Genomic DNA, 17,957 nt, shown 5'->3' with positions numbered 1-17,957 from the left:
CCAATAGTTATGTACTCCTCACACCTGCCCATAGGATCTACTACCAGGCCACAATATGAGGTTATCCTTACTGATGAACAATTGTTTCAATGAAAATGAGAGTAAAAATTAAACTACTGTATGAATTCTAGATATTTTGTAAATACCATGACTGGGAAATGTTACTATATAAATTCTTCTATATACTAACAAACGTTTTGTCTAAACCATCAATTTTCTGACGGCATGCTCTTAATTATAAATCCCCACTCCTTAAAATAAGACAAGCTAAGCTACATTTCTATAAATGCACCCCCTCCCTCTTAAAGATACTGATTCAGATATTACACTAATTCAATTCTGTGTTAGCAGATCAGTATTGGCATAGGTGCTATTGAAACAGCAGCTCCAGGCTATGCTTTGTAATAGGTCACGTGCAGACTTATTTCTTTGTTTTTTTTTTTACATTTATCAAAGAGACACTATAGCCTCCAAAACAACTTTAGCTTAATGAAGCAGTTTTGGTGTATAGATCATGCTCTTGCAGTGTCACAACTCAATTCTCTGTCATTTAGGAGATAAAACACTTCAATACAACCTTAGTCACGCCTCCATGCATGTGACTTACACTTCCTGTAAAGTGAGATCTAATGTTTACACTCTATTGCAAATTCTGTTTAATTTAGAATGTCTTATCTCTTGTACTGTTACGATCTTGCTACAGTGTGCAGGAGCCTCCTATGTGTGATTAAAGTTAAATTTACAGAGCAGGGGGATAAAAACTTCTAAAGCAAGTTAGCGTCTGTATGTTTTGTTTTCATGCAGGCTGTCACAGGTAGAGAGGTGTGCCTATGGTTGCATAAACAGTGATTTAACTACTCAATGGTAGAGAATTGAGTAGTGACACTTCAGGGGCATGATCTATACACCAAACCTACTCCATTAACCTAAATATATGTTAGGTGACTATAGTGTCCCTTTAGGAAATGGTTGCCGTCGCCAGTGTTTGAACAGTATTTTTTATTTTTGCTAAATAGTTCTCAGTCTGTATGTAGTGTTTGTGTGTGGTGGCAATTGTGTAAAACCTCCAAACAAAATGGGCATCATCACAGCCTCAAATGGCACATCTGGCAGCTCTTTGGATGAGGGATAGGATTGCTGTGTGCCACAGAAAGTACTGTAACAATTGAAATGTAAATGGAGCTACTCTCACTAGGCCCAGTGTTTAGTTCCTGGGCCTTTTAGCCCTGAATGCAGCTACAGCCAGCAATATAGGTATCACAGACAGCGTGGTTCCCAGCCCATGCTGCCCGTCCTACACAGGACACGGCTTTGACAAGTGCACGCTGTTCCTGACATTTCCTGGAAAGGGGGCGGGGCCAGAGCTCGCGGACGCTGCGTGCGTGCTGCCCAGAGGGATCGTGACGCAGGACGCAGGCAGAGTGGCGTCACAAAGCGTGCGGCGACGGATTTCCCGTCGTGCCTCGGGGCTCCCGGTCGCTCGACTCCAGCAGGAGAGACGCGCCTGGGAGTCTCCGGTGTCCTCCTGCCCCGGTACTCGGGCCACCGCGTCCCTCCCCACCCGGGAACATGCCGCGCCGACCTCCGCAGTGATTCCTGGACGAGAGGCAATGACAGCGGCTCCGGTAACCCCGCGGGAGATCAGGGAGAGGCTGCTACAGGCCATCGATCCGCAAAGCAACGTGAGTCACCGGGGACTGGGGGGAGGGAGGGCGGCTAGCGGGCCCAGACCGGCACCGAGAGGGCGAGAGTGAGGGGCCATGTGTCCGGTGAGGGCTCCGGGCGGCGTGCTGCTGTGCCGGATACCCCGGGCTCGGTATGCCGGGAGGGCCTGGCTGGGCACAGGGTAAAGTCGGACCCTCGGTAACCGCTATGGACTGAAACCGGCGGCTCACACTGGGTGTCCGGGGGCCACGTACTGACCCGGGGGGGGGGGGTGCTCTCTGAGTGTGAGCTGCCGGACAGGAAGAGGAACAGGTGTGAGAGAGAGAGCCGAGGTCTGTCCTGGGACCCGGCTGAGGGGAGCTAGGGGGCTCTCTGGGACCGGGTAGGGGGGGGGTCTGTCCTGGGACCGGGCCGGGGAAAAGGTAGGGGGCTCTCTGGGACCAGACGTGGGGGGGGTGTTGTCTGCTGTGCGAGTGTTGCTGACTAGGAGTGCTGGGGGTTGGTGACGGTTGGTATGAAGCCCTGGTAGCCAGTATTGGCAGGCTCTCCCTGGGCCCGAGCTACAGCCGCAAACTGCCTGAAAGTGGTGTGCTCACAGCCCACCCCGACCAGCTGCCCCTCCCCCACCGCTGCTGGGGCCGGCTGTGTAAGCGAGGCCGGGGATCAGGCCTTCCTACAGGCTGGACGTGGCTGACTGTCCTTGGCGAGCAGCTAGTCTGATAAAATAAATACAATTTAATCTGTGGTTGTTGGGAGCCGGAGGAGATGTGACCTGTGTGGAGGGCACAGAGCAATGGTGGTTTGTACCAGCTGTATGCCTATAACACTTTGTGTCTCTTCCTGTAGAGATGGCTGATTGGAGATACAGGTTGAATGGTAGAAGAAATACTAACTCATGAAACATGAGGCCCTCACTCACCGTGTATAATAGCTCTAAAGTTACCCATTGTGCATTTCAAACTGACTTTGTCATATACACCCCACACTGACCGTGTTCACTTGTGTGTTTGTGTACGCGGAGACAGTGTTCTCTGTGCCATTTGGCAACTAGAAATCAACTTTTTGCCACCTTTTTAGTGCTTATAAATACTTTAATAGATGTTTCCTGTATTACTCTGTAGATATCCAACTTGTACATTCAGAAAGGGTTTGGACCACTTTTATGATGACGTCTTCCGTGCATTTTATAGGGGCAAGACACCTGTGCGTATGTACATATACAATTGGTATTCATCCATGGTTTGCATGCAGACATATTATGATTAAACCTTCAATTCCATCAGCTTGGCAACTGTTTGATCAAGATACATTCACTCTTTCATAAAGGAGAAATACTGTCTTTTAAATGGTTTGTCTTGGTTTTCAACTAGGGACACCTTGTCTAGCACATTCTGGTAAAAATTTAAATGTCTTGGTTGTAAACATAAAATCTATGATATACAATTTATGATATGTTATATTATATTTCAGTTGTTTGTTGAACCAAGCATTTAAACAAAAGTGTTACGCAAATTCTCAGAGTATGAAAGTTGGAAACCTATAGCTAGGTAACCGTTTCATATAAGCACTGGTTGTTGGGAAAGGATTAATCTTTCCACGTCAGCCATTTCAGGCTAATTTTGTTTAGATATTTACAGATTAGCGGATAAAACACAGTTTAATATTGACATAGCCGTACACTATATTGGTCTGTGGTTGCCATTGTAGCTCCCCAGCTATAAATGTGCAAAAACTGTCTGTGCATGAACAAGCCAATGGAATGGGTATCATTAGTGTAGTTTGACTGTTGGTTAGTGACAGGATTTCTTCTATCGTAGGTTTTCAAAGAGAAACCTTTCTACACTCTTTTGTATGCTATCCCTGCATATTTGTTTAAAGGGACAATGACTACAATTGCATAAACTGAATCAAGTTTCTTAACTCCTGTCCTGATATGTTTTTATACCCCACCTCCTATCGATTGTAAGCTTGTTTGAGCAGGGCCCTCTTCAACCTATCGTTCCTGTAAGTTTTCTTGTTCTTGTCCTAGTTATAGTTAAATCCCCCCTCTAATAATATTGTAAAGCTCTTAGGAATCTGTTGGCGCTATATAAATGGCTATAATAACTCCTAAATGCCAGAGAATTTAGCAGTGAAACTGCAGGGGCATGATCTATACATCCAAAACTGCTTCATTAAGCTTCATTATCACTTAAAAATAGTTTTTTTTCTTCTATCTGATTCTGTTTCCTGACATAAATTCATGCTGAGGAATTTGAGATACAGGGATACCAGAAGAGAGGAGGTTTCTCTGCTCTCCATCTATAGCAGAAGGACTAGGGCAATAGAATCAGAGTGATGTCACTCTGTTCAGATGCTAGCACACTGGGAACAAAGTCAGCATCATGGAGAAGTATTGCCCTGCTTTGGGAAGTGTCCCAAAATAGAGCATGTCAACTGTGAGCACAAGAGAAGTGTGAGTGTACCTTAGGTGAGTGATACAGAAGTGTAACACCCACCTCTTTAATAAGCTTGTACAGGGACAGCTAAATGGTGACCGTTTCCCATTTAAACCTTGTTACATGCCCTGGCTGTCAGTCAGTTAACATGTCTTGTTACTTCCTGGTTGATTAGCTTAGTTGAGCTAACCCAAGATGTAGCAATTGCACCTGCCTTGCAATGACTTCTTATTGAGCTGTATTAGGAAGTCTGTAATTGAACAGCCACAGATAATCTGGCCTAGGGAAGAAGGTAAGAACTACCTCAAATAAAAAATGCACAAGTGCATGTTTTCATTGGGAGTGTATCTGCTGAACAGGAGTGTGTATGTGTGTATATATAATGTAATTTTACACACACAACTTTTTCATTGCAGGCGGGCGGGGGGGGGGGGGGGTAGTGGAGTGTCCCTTTAAGCAGCTGGAGTTGTTATGAGTGACCAAGTCAATGTGGAGAGAAAAGTGAGCTCTATGATGCAGGCTTTTTAACCCCTTAAGGACACATGACATGTCATAATTCCCTTTTATTCCAGAAGTTTGGTCCTTAAGGGGTTAAGGGAGTAACCCTTGGTAATAAGTATTTAGATAAAACTAGAACATTGCCTTCAGATATATAGATGAAGAAAAAATACATTAAAAAAAATGAGATTTAAAACTTGTTTTTATTCTTATATTTAAAAGAGAATATCTTAAGGTATCATACAGGGAAAACAAGGTTCTATCGTGCAAATATTCTATAAATTGATAGACTGTAATTGATTCAGTGACCAAGTCAAAGCTGGCCTTTGTGCTTTTTGATAAACTCTACAGGGTAAATTTACAACTTATGGTGAGATTAGCCAAACTGGAAACATCCTCGGAGTCAGCAATGCTTTTAATTTATCTTCTCTGGCCTTAAAGATGCACTCTATGCACTCAGACCACTTCAGCTCATTGAAATGGTATGGGTGGATATTCCTTGGTTTCTTATCACTGCAAATGTAACTATTGCGTTGGTTTTTATATATATATATATATATATATATTATAATATAAACTGCAATAATTACCTTTTGTGGGTGAAAGGGATACTATAAGTGCCAGGAATACAAAGCTGTATTCCTGGCTCTATAGCTCCCTCTGCCACCCCCCTCCTTTGTGGCCCTGTTACCGGCGAATAAAGGGTTAAGAACCCTTTATTTATCTACCTTTTTGCTGCTCCTCCATCCGCGCATGCACATTAGGTCTCTCTCCCCCCCCCCCCCCCAAAATCAATGTCAGGGGAGTAGCGTATGCCGAGACTTGATATAGGGGTGCACGATAGGGGGCTATAGTTAGTTGTTTTCCTTGCACTATAGTTTCCCTTTTATTTCTTGTTTTAGTAAAACTTGTTTTGTAGATGTACTTGATAAACTTTTCTTATGTTCTTTTTTTTCTTTCTCTTGTGTCTTGCAATCTGAGACCAGGTCAATTGTTCCGAAACCTGATTTTTATCTTAAGCTGCAATGCCCTTCCTGTACTCAGAGCGGGCATCTACAGAATGATGTAGATTAAAACATGCAGCATCATATGTACTGCTTTATTTTCCCAAGTCTGCACAAACAAACTTTAATCGGCTCCATTGGATAATATATCGTGTAACTTGGTTCTTTTTGTTTTGTTGGTGAGTGCAGAAGATTCAGATTGGATGGAGAAGACGTATAGAAAGTCCTATACATTTATATTTTGACCTGATGGTGTCATTATGAGCTCATGGCTTTAACAACTTAAGACGTCATAAATAAATCTCATGTAGTGTAGGAAATAAAAGTAAGGATGTTGCAGCCAGTTCCACTGGTAACAAAGATCTTACAAGAGTAATTAAAAAAAGTGAAATGTCTGGAATTTTAAATCCATTTCAAGTTTTAGGGGACAAAATAACCAATTTGAGAATATTGCTGAATTGGAAGATTTTGCCAGTTTGACTTACGTTGGTTTAAAATTTTAAACTTGCATTAACTCAGGAAAAAAAACCTCCCTGTATCACACATTTGTATAGAAACTGAAAAAAACCTACTGACTCCACATCCCTGCTTTAAACTTCTCTAGTAGCATAGCTGAGAAGCAGTTTCCAACAACAGATCCCTCCCTCACCCGACGGAGGCTCCAGCAATCAGGAGCCTTTCTTTCTGGCTGTAGGATTAGTAGAACAACTCAATAAAGAACAGCCATACAGTTGCTGCTACCCGCATATACACAGCCTGGTTCACAGTTTTGTAGAAATGTCTGTTTGCAGCAGTCAACAAAGCTACAGACTGCTGTGTTTCAGTTCTATCCGAGGAGGAGATATACTTTCCATTTGAGTGTGTGGTATTCAGATGCCACATGCATATTTTGGCCAAAACCTATTTTTACTGTGTGTGTCTGACTCTCTGGTTGTGTATGTTCTTAGAGGTTTATAGAATACATGTGAAAACCATTTAATCTTTTTTTAGTGCATATAAATTGTTAGCATGCCAACACACATTTCATTTCTGTATTCATAGCATTTACTTTGTCTGTGAAGGTAAAAACTACAAGCGTAGCTTCTGTAGTGGCTTTGCACAAATCCTCTTCATCCAATAACGTTTACCATGCTGTTCTGGGGTCTTTACTACAGTTACGTGCTAAGAATCATATAAGGTTAAACCAAATATTTGGCTGCTACTTCCATGTGCTGCCACTTTGGGGTACAAATACAAGTAATTAACATTTAGATCTCGTTATCCACACTTACGAGTGAAAGACTCATTTGAGTCTTGTTAAAGAGAAACTACATTAATATGGCTGACACTTTTGTACTTTATTAAAGAGTTACAGACACTATAGCAATCATAGGCAACCTTCGGCACTCCAGATGTTTTGGATTACACCTCCCATGATGCTTTGCCAGCATTATGCGAGATATAGTCCAAAACACCTGGAGTGCCAAAGGTTGAATATGCCTGCTATAGTGTCTATTTAATAATGATCAAAAGTTTCAGCCATATTAATGTAATTTCTTTCATGAGACTCAACTGGGGGGAGGAGGGATGACACCTGTTGATCCAGTATTTGACCCTTTTAATTTGGGGGGGGGTCATTTTTAAGGTAATTGACCATTGACAAATGGACATGCTGAAAGCAATGGTCCGCAATGCCCTTTTTATTTAAAAAAGCAAAAAAAAAGATGTGGGACTTCTAGTTTGTGTGTACATCGGTCAGAATACAAGTCTATATCATGGCAACCCTGTTCTAGTCATCACAGCGGGTGGTATCCCCCATTCCCCCCTTTTTATTTTTCCTTCTTTTTCTGTATGGTTCATGAAAATGTGACATTTGAGTCAAGTGATTTCTGCACATTGCCATTTATCATGTATTGTCATTGTTTGCTTTGTTTCTTAAATATAAAAAGACTTCCACAGATGGAGGATTCAGAAAAAGAGGTTCCTTAGCAAGACACCCTGTACCACCTGCAGATGGTGGATGTGGCTCACATGACAAAATTCCTAACAGTGGTTGGTAAAGGCAGAACTGAAAGACGGCACTCATCCTAGCAGCAAAGGAACAGGCACTCGGCACCAGATCAATAGAAGCTGGAGTCTACCACACCAGGCAAGACCCAAGGTGCAGACTGTGCAGAGGGGCCTCTGAGACAGTCCAGCACCTAGTAGCCGGATGCAAGATGTTGGCAGGAACATCATACACGGATAGATACAACCAAGTTGCTAGGATTGTGTACCGAAACATCTAAACAGAATATGGATTGGAGATCCCACCAAGGGTAGTTGAGAATGACAAGTCTAAGATCCTGTGAGACTTAAAGATCTAGACAGACAAGCAAGTGCCGGCCAACCAACCAGACATAATGGTGGTAGATAAGGAACGAAAGACTGCACTTGTGGTGGATGTGGCAATACCAAGTGACTATAACGTCAGGAAGAAGGAACATGAGAAGGTGGAGAAATACCAAGGACTAAAAGAACTAGAAAGGATGTGGAAAGTGAAGGCAGTAGTAGTCCTAGTTGTGATAGGAGCACTTGGGGCTGTGAGTCCCAAGTTGTCTCCCAAAATGAAGGCATAGCCCTCTTCATCATTCGTGTAATACAATGCCCCCCCTTAGAGGAGCAATGGGGACCTGATGTGCATTCAATACTTCTCATAGGAAAGCATTGAATCTAATCCGCATCACGTGATCGTTTTATTTATTTATTTATTTTTTTACTCGCTTAGTGCAGCCGAAGTTACTCTACATTGCAGGGTTAAAATGACAGGACCACTGCACCCATACCACTTCCTTTTGATGTAGTGATCTGTGTGTCTTTAGTGGTACTTGGAATCCAGCACTGGGTAAAGTTATCCTCGAACACCCCGTCACCATTTCCCTCGTCGCAGTCCAATCAAATGCTTCTCATAGGCAAGCATTAAAGGACTTTTTGTTTTTCATAATGAGGGAGGGAAGGAGGAGGAATCAAGGAACAATGGTCAGAAAGAGGGTACAAAAGCAGCGCACATATAGTCCAAACCAGTTCAACTAGCAGGCGTGCAAGTGAAGAATACCTCTCCACCTGCCGCCAGCGCACCATGTGATGACAGACATAATTTGTTTAAACATTAGGAAGACTGGAACAGTTATAAGTTGCCTAAGTAACGTGCGCTGGTGGTACAACTAGATAGTCACAAAAAGGTGGAGATATTTCTATATAGACAACGATTTTAATAGAAAATTGCTGTGCATACAGGTTGATTTCTCCATGAACACTTATAAAAGCAGAAGTGACCATGGAGGCTAGGGGGAGGACTTGGGCGGCCCGTAATAGGAACCCACGTTTTGGTCATCTGTCGCCAGCAATGAAGTGGTCCTGTAATTTTTGTGTGTGTATAGAAACTGCAATGCTTACATGGAAAGGTTAAATACATCTCTACTCAATTTTCCTGAAGGCCAGTAGAGGTGCTTTCACCTCCATAACAGCCAAGCTCTGTTATTTAAATGTATGTCTCGTGGAGACTATTTGATTGGCACAGCATCGGTATTCCTAGCATATTTATATCAAATAGAAAGGCTTTTCAAAGGGACTTCAAGCACCATGACCAATTCGAATCAGTCAAATGGCCATGGTGCTTAGTAGTAGCTAAACTGCAAGGTATGAACGGCTTTTTGTATGTATATGATCAACAAAGTGGAAAAACTGCTGGTTGGGAAAAAGGAACAGAATATATATATATACTTTTTTTTTTAATGTTTTGGGCACAGGGCTCAAAATTTCTACTAGCCATTGACCAGTGATTTTTATCCCCGGTGAATTCATATACATACCTAGTGAGTATGCTATAGAATGATTATCCTGGCTTGCGGTTGCAGAGTAACTTTTAAGGCCTGTCTAGTAGCGTAGGACTTGAAATATTAAGCGCTGTTTGGGCATATGTCTTCAGTCTTGCTATTTGCAAAAGTATACATTTAAAGGAATCTCTCATGGTCTATTTAAACCTTGTCATGAAGCTGCGTCCCTTTTTCTTTATAAACTGTTATTCTTAGACTGATTATACTAGCGTTGCCTTTTGGACATCTGAACAGCTGTAATGATACAGGGTACAACAGTTTTTGGTCACTACAGCAGGAGCTTACAGAGTGTTTTAAAGAGTAGTTTAGAGGGTGCACACCTTAAAGAGGATTACATCCTCTGCTGTCAGCAAATTAATTTCACTGGTGTACAGCACTCCATCTTGTGTGATAGCATTAAAAGATGATGTATCACTCTGTACTTCTATATCATAGTCCAGTTTTTTCATTTTATTGCTGGCTAGATCATGGTTCATCACAGGGTTCAATACAGAGTTAATGGTCACCCTTGAATCATCAGTTGAATTCCTGATTAGGTACATAGATAATCAGTTTGCTTGGTGCCACTAAATTTGAAGTTTCTAGGGCGGTCAAAGTATTGATTAAATACTATTGGTCTCCAGTATGAGTTTTGCCACATACCAATTTAGATCAGTTGGCTAAAAATATGGATTGTTTAAAAAAAAAAAAAAAAAACACACGCCAAGTAAGGTGTCTTTTGTGGGAAAAATGGCTATTGAGAGAAACTCAAGATTTTTTTTTTTTTGCACTCTCCTATAGCACAGAGCTGGTAAAATTGTGGGTCTGTGTATCCTGATTTTACCCTCAGTGCAAATCTTCATTCTGGGTGACGTTGGCAGTAAACTCCATGCCTTTTTTTCAATATGGAATTTTGTGTTGTATAGAAATAGATAAAAACTTAATCATGTTACAATGGATTGGTTAACCCTGTCATCAGTAGTGATAAACCTAAATCTAATGCTGTATACATAATATAACAGAAGCCAACATAATACACATTATTCATACATCTATTAAAACAAGGTTGGTGACAGAAAACAAAAAGATAACCATTTGCTTGTGGTTTGTATTTGAGTGGTGTGTGTGTGTGTGTGTGTATATATATATATATATATATATTATGTGTGTGTGTGTGTATGTATATTAAACATATGGGCTGCACTCACTGTCTTTCTTCTATAAGGTTCTTTTATTCCATATAGTAAACGAGCAGATCAACGTATCGGTCCTCTCTGGGACCTTTCTCAAGGCCAGTAGGGTATTGTCATGCATGAAAAAGGGCATTCATTCTCGGGACGAGAATATCATTTTGCCTCTTTATAAATCACTGGTAAGACCACATACTGAATATGCTGTGCAATTTTGGGCACCTGTTCTAAAGAAGGATATTATGGCACTAGAAAACGTGCAGAGGCGGGCTACAAAATTAATAAAAGGAATGGAACATATCAGCTATGAAGAAAGGTTAACAAATTTAAACCTATTTAGTTTAGAAAAACATCGCCTGAGAGGGGATATGATAACATTATACAAATATATTCAAGGCCAATACAAACCATTGTGTGGAAATCTATTCACAAACCGGACATAGGACACGAGGCCATGCGTTTAGACTGGAAGAAAGATTTCGTCTAAGGCAAAGGAAAGGTTTTTTTTTTTTACTGTAAGAACAATCAGGATGTGGAATTCTCTGCCTGAAGAAGTGGTTTTATCAGAGTCCATACAGATGTTCAAACAGCTACTAGATGCATACTTGCAAAAACAGAATATTCAAGGATATAATCTTTCAATGTAGTGTAATAACTGCTTGATCCAAGGATAAATCTGACTGCCATTCTGGGGTCAAGAAGGATTTTTTTTCCTAGCTTGTTGCAAAATTGTGTTTCAAACTGGTTTTTTTTTTTGCCTTATTTTGGATCAACAGCAAAAAACAAATGTGAGGCAGGCTGAACTTGATGGACGCAAGTCTCTTTTCAGCTATGTAACTATGTAAATGGCATATATATATATATATATATATATATATATATATATATATATATATATATATATATATATATATATATATATATATATTTGTGGTCGGGGCAATATTACCGTGATGGTAAGGTTATATATAATTCATGAACAATAACATATTTAACTAACACCAGTTGGTTGTGGTGTGCAGGAACAATGCAGTAGGCCTGTAATAAAGCGGGCAAAAAGAAGTGTACCATTCAAAAATGTATTCATAATACAAACCTCAATTATCACGAAAAGCTTGCCGTAACTCTCTAACTGGGTTTTGGTATGTATAGAGTGTAAGCAGAAGATTTCCAGCGTCCCATAGTTTTGATTATATGAGCTGGAATGGGTTGGAGGAAGCAGATGATGCCTCCCCTATGCGAAAGCAGTGTCCTGAGTAATGATTCACATTTAGGCCAAGTCTAGTCAACCGCATATGGACATTTAGTAGTAGTGAGAATGGAACCATGCAGTTCTAATAGAGGCTGGTGTGGTTGTTTATGGAAAGTGCCGAAATAGGTGTCCAAAATCATAACGGCACCATTTATTACAGCTAGGGAAAAGAGGTATGTCAACCTTGCGTCCTATCTGGCTAGTTTTAGAGTGATGAAGTGACAGAATGTAATGGTCTAAGGATTTGTTGATATCGGTTATTTAACCCCTTAAGGACACATGACATGTCATGATTCCATTTTATTCCAGAAGTTTGGTCCTTACGGGGTTAATGAATGTAGTATGTGGCCGTTACATTACTGGTGGTGAATTCCTTTTGGATGTAAAAATCCATAAAAGGCTAGATGGCTGTCTTAATTACCATATTGGTTATATGTTCGAATGGTGCTGTATCTAACAAGTTGGATAATGATAGGAATATTTTATTGTGGATAGGTAGTCTTTGAGGGGGTAGATGTGTACAGCATCTGTTTTTTTGGTAAAGAGACCAAAAAGACTTTTAGTAAAGTCTTTATCTGGTATGATGAAAGGAATCCTGTTTTTATTAGGATGTTGTAATAACATTTGGTGTTGGATGCCTGTTAAAGTTTGATAGTGTTAAAAGATCATTTTAAGTTAAGGCGGCAAAAATAAGTAAACCCCAATATAGTTTCCAAAGCAAACATGTCCTGAACTTGAAATTCCGCTGTGAACTTGGTGAAAATGTGAAAGGCCCTATCATAGATTTTCATATAATTAACTGAAAGTGCAAGGTGGGAAAGATTTACGTGCAAGAATCAATAAGACATCTAATCCAGGAGCATGTCTTGGAATGAAGGGGCTGGGGTAGCCAGCCGGGAAGCTGTGTGCAAAATTTGGAGGAAGGCCAGAAATCGAAACCGAGACAAGTGATCAGCTGATATTTGCGACACCTGGAACGTGAATGCAGGTGATGAAAAATTGGCAGGTGGCCGCTACCAATGTGAGTTTCCTTAAAAACTTCATAATTGCCAAAGATGATGACCGGACTTTATTAACAATGTGGCAAGTGGCTAGGTTGTCAGAAAAACATCTGAGTGACCAGCCCACTATTGCCCCCAGGCAATAGCAGTGGCCACGATTAGGTAAAATTCAAACATGGCCGATGTAGTGGATAAGCTAGGTGTAGAGATTTAACTTCTCTGGGCCATAGACCCCAAAGCCATTTATTGCCACAGATGGCTGCAAAGCCCGTGTTGGCCGCAGCATCTGTCCAGAGTGTAGGTGAATTGTCGGAAAGAGGGGGAATAAACATTGCTTGCCCATTCCAAGATGTGAGAAAAATGTACCACATAAGTCAGCTGTTACGTGAATGTCCAAAGTGATTGGTCTGAGGTGAGGCCTGGAAACAAAGAAAGTAGGCGGGAAATGAAAGATCTACCCTGGGGAATGATCTTCATGGTAAACTTGAGCGACCCAAGCAGAGATTGAAGTTCTTTCCTGTTACAAGAACCTAGCTGTAAGTACAGCTCAATACTCGCTAGAGTGCACTGTATCTTATCCTGAGGAAGACTTGCCTGCACGTGAATAGTCTAGTTGAATCCCAGAAAATGCATAACCGTGTCCGGACCTACCGTTTTTTTTTACGGCAGACCGGGTATACCCAGGGACTCAAAAAGCCAACATGTGTTTGAGGCTGCTAGGGAGTAGTGAGTTGTTTTCAATTGTAAGAAAGTCATCTAAATAGTGAATTAGACTTCTGCACACATTAAGTAGCAACCAACACAAGGTTTCAGCGAAAATATCAAATATTTTGGGGCTGCTCTTAGAGCCGAGAGAAGAAATAATATAAATCCTGCCACTTAATGCCGTGCAGATGCCAAAGTGAGGGGTGAATGGGAAGTAACTTGAAAGCGTTCACAATGTTCGTTTTAATCAGCCATGCCCCTGTCTCTGCAGTCAAAATGGCCCAGATGGCATTGTCAATAGTGGCATATTGCAGAGGGTATGAGGGAAATGAAACTGGGGATAGTGGAGGAATGTGATGCTGATAAATCTATGATCAGTCTGGGTTTATGTGAAGTTTAACCCGTGAGTGCCCCAATAGGATTAGTTCTCCATGAAGTGAAAGGTGGGGGAACAAATGGACCTAACATAAAACCCTGTTCTAATTCAATTTTTTTAGAAGATCACTCATTAACTCTGGATCTGTCATTGCTGTTTGTAGATTATTGCATTCCAGTGTACCAGATGGCAAGTGCATGATACCCGTGTGAAACCGCTAAGACAATCCTTCGGTGAGAAAGTTAACAAAGTGTTTTGAGCACAAACGTGTAACAATCTACAGGAACTAAAAACCACAAGTGCTCGCATTAAAACTTTGCTATTTGGGATTTGCCCAGAAAGACGATGTCCCAACCCGGCTTATCCTTCAAACCTCTGATTAATCTTGCAGAGTTAGGGCCTGAGTGGCCCTGCTCAACTTCCGCTGTATTAGGACGTAGGTTGGTACTATGTGCTGTGGATGCACAAACTGCACAAGCCGGAGTCCTGAGGCCAGAAAAATGCCTGCAGAATAACTCCATATTTAACTTACTCTCATTTATGCTGCAGTTAAATAGAGCTGCAGCCACTTTTGTAGAAAAGGAATGGTGGCATTCATAGAAGGCTGTCCCACCGTATTTGTGCCCCAGATCCACCAGTTTGTGTATCTATAAGTCCAACTCTTCCCTTTTCTCTGGATATACAGAGTAATACACATCCCTATAAATCCCAAAACCTAACACAAATTCAGGTATAGACAGTTTGTTGTTCAGCCTAGGATCCCTTGCCCTCAGCACCACTGAAATGTCCCCATATGCAAAGGTCCTTTTTTTTTTTTTTTTTTTTTTTTTAAGATTAGCCGGGACTGTAGCGGAAAGCTGGTCTCTCACAGCCTATATCCTCTAGTAATCCAAGGGAGGCTCAGGAAAAAGTAATAAAACACAGGAGAATAGTATCCACAGCAATTAAAATAATCCAAGAAGATCCCATAACGTTTCCTAATGACTGGACGACACACAGCATCAGGAGCAGAACTAAACTTTTAATCCACACAACTTTCTTTTAAGCATTTCTCCCATGCAAGGGAGACACCCACAATAATTAGTACAGTAACCAATCATGTATATGTTACCTCCCATACATCTCCTCCCCTTAGTATGACACACAATCCACTTATACAGTATAGGATTTTACCCGGTTTTCAGATGTACCCCAAATATGCAAGATACAGTGATACATTTTATATCACCTGATAGCTCTGATCTGGGTGAGCAACATATTCAAAAATCACCCAGATCGAACCAGGGGTTCGGAAGTTAGGTGGAAGTAGAGATTTGACCGACCGCACACGAGGCAGTAGCCGAAAGCAGTTCCATAGGTTTGGGCCTTGTGGTCGGTATTTGTTCGGTACATAAAAAGCACGAATAACCCTGCCATCCAGTGCTGAGCTGGGTTTCGGGTGAATCCCCTTGTTCGGGAGATTCATTTAAACGGATGATGGACTGATTCATGGTTTCGTTCGGTAGTTCTGGAGGTCTTAGCGGTGTTCAGGTAATCAAGTGTCCGATTTGGGTTCCAGGCACTCGATGACAAAACACCGCTGAACATTCATATGTAAAATAGCCGCCACCACGTGTTCGTATGCCGAACAGCGGCCACCCAGCAAGCCCACACAGAGGGTTTAGTCAATTGCCAATTAGCTTGTGGTTACAGGGAATTAAGGAGTCAACGAGAGGCACACTTATCCCTGGGGTGCTCTGATTGTTCGGTAGTTTCATTTGTATGATGAACTGAGTGATTTTACCGAACAATCATACGAATGCTGCATACAATAGGAACACACAAAGCAGAAAATTAAAGAAAGCATATTATAACACACTTTTGCAGACAGCCCAATGCCCTCTGCTACAGGGACCACAGATGGGTTGATGCTCTTGGGGACCTTAAATGTGGCAAGAGAGTTACCGGGCGTGACAGCTGATACTGCAGAATCAGGAATAGCAGGCACATTGGAGGAACAGACTGCTTATAATTTCTCCAGTCTAACACTTAAAGTTCCAATAGAAGACATCAACGAGGTCATCATAGCATGGAGAGCCGGCATCTGAGTCCCACTAGGCCCTTCCCCTGCATCTGAGTTGTTTTAGTATTGAGCAGTCTGATTGATTAACTCCGCTTTCCTGACAGTACCTGGGAAAGGAATAAATATTCTATGGAGCTCTGCTGTGAGGCGTGGAATAGTCCATGATCTAAGTGAAGATGGACTAGTCACATCAGCTCCGTGGGCAGGGGTACAGGACCTACAGGGATGCTAGGAAGGAACAGATTTTCTGGTACTTCAGGAACTTGAGACATACTGGGAAATAAAAAATAAAATTCTCTCTCTCTTCTCTTCTCCCCCCCCCCCCCCCCCCCCATGGCAAAAAAAATTATACTAACACACGGTGACAGGTAAGGCCCTGCTAGTTGCCAAGCTGCATGAGAGGCTCTAACTAAGCGTTGACCCGAGGGGATTTGAGGGCACCGAACGGCGTGGCGTTGGCATATCGTGATAATTAAAGCATAAGATGGTATGGGAGTGATATGTTATGTGATGCCCTCTCTATGCAACCATGTGAGGTGAATAACTTTGCTTTGGGCCGATGGACGTATACCTCGGAGTATGAGGATGGGTGTTGGCCTTGCATGATCACTAGCCTATGGCTTAAGACCATAAAACATAACCTATTTGGACACCTAAATCCCTGATGGCCAGTACTATCTGCTAACAGGAGTAAGGTGAAGGAATTGTAAATGTCATACGAGAGAGTCCGAATCAGAAATGATGATTTTTTGCAGAATTAGGGTAAAGAGGGTGGCAGTAGATACGAGCTGTGACCTATAGAGAAGATGTAATAAGTATCTGAGCATATTGATATATATGTGAGTGTGGCCAGGTCGTGGGCCCAAGTAATAATAAATTAACCTAACCTAAAATCTAGGTGCGAGGAGTGAAATTGTCCAAAACTGACACTAATGGAAGAACCTTTGTAAATGCTACAGTCCGGTCTAACAGAGACCTAAAGGAATTTGAGATGCTAAATGTAAAGTCAGAAGGAATTATTTAAATAAGCCAAACTTCAACCAAATTACCAGCCTAAAAAGGACAAGTTTGTCAAAGCAGGAACAATTCCTGACTAATCTTCCCGAACGGACCTGTGGGAAGAACATCACGACGTACAATGTCAACTCAATGGCAGGGTGATATACCAGAAATAACAAATCTAAAAATAGAAATAATCATATGCCGTTATTTGTAAACCCGTAATATCATTTGTAACCAGTAGGGGACACCGTGACTCAACGTGACATATACATACAATTCGTCTTCATTTGTGTAAGAGAAGAATTGGTAACACCTGGGGTAGAATTGTGCGAACTGTCTCTGCCTTTACCTAGTTGTTCGCACATTTCAAAATACAAATCACGAAAATGTTCGTATGAATCATGGTGAACGATTAAAGGATCACTATAGGATCAGGAACACAAACATGTATTCCTGACCCTATAGTGTTTAAAACCACAATGTAGCACCCCCTGGGCCCCTCACGCCTCCATAAATATAGCAAAATCTTACTGTATTCAAGCCTGAAGCTGCACCTCTGCATGGTGTTTGTCTCAGAATAACGAGCTGTCTGCTGACATCAAAAGTGGTAGCCTGATCCAATCACAATGCTTCCCCATAGGATTGGCTGAGACTAACAAGGAGGCAGATCAGGGCCAGAGCCAGCATGATTTAAACACAGCCCTGGCCAATCAGCATCTCCTCATAGAGATTAATTGAATCAATGAATCTCTATGAGGAAAGTTCAGTGTCTATATGCAGAGGGAGGAGACACTGAATGTTTGGATGCATTTTAGGCAGCCATGACCCAGGAAGGATCTCTAACAGCCATCTAAGGAGTGGCCAGTGAAGTTATCACTAGGCTGTATTGTGAACACTGCATTTTCTCTGAAAAGACCGTGTTTACAGCAAA

At 41.7% G+C, this 17,957-nt stretch overlaps 1 protein-coding gene across 4 annotated transcripts in view; it reads left to right on the top strand.

The window, feature by feature from the left end:
* MED26 (mediator complex subunit 26) overlaps positions 1 to 17,957 on the top strand; it is a 49,669-nt gene that overhangs the window by 4,556 nt on the left and 27,156 nt on the right. The window contains exons 1-2 of one of the 4 annotated variants that reach the window (XM_063455418.1): positions 1,622 to 1,682; positions 2,787 to 2,872. The exons of 1 other annotated variant lie outside the window; for it this stretch is intronic. In XM_063455418.1, the coding sequence (XP_063311488.1) occupies positions 2,828 to 2,872 (45 nt within the window). In that variant the 5' untranslated portion in view covers positions 1,622 to 1,682; positions 2,787 to 2,827. Of the gene's footprint in view, positions 1 to 1,409; positions 1,683 to 2,786; positions 2,873 to 17,957 lie in introns of those variants that run through there. 2 more of the 4 variants (XM_063455417.1, XM_063455421.1) reach the window with 2 other exon arrangements.

This window comes from Pelobates fuscus, chromosome 5 (assembly GCF_036172605.1).
Source record: "Pelobates fuscus isolate aPelFus1 chromosome 5, aPelFus1.pri, whole genome shotgun sequence".
Classification (NCBI taxonomy): Eukaryota; Metazoa; Chordata; class Amphibia; order Anura; family Pelobatidae; genus Pelobates; species Pelobates fuscus.
This window is presented reverse-complemented; position numbering and strand designations above follow the sequence as displayed.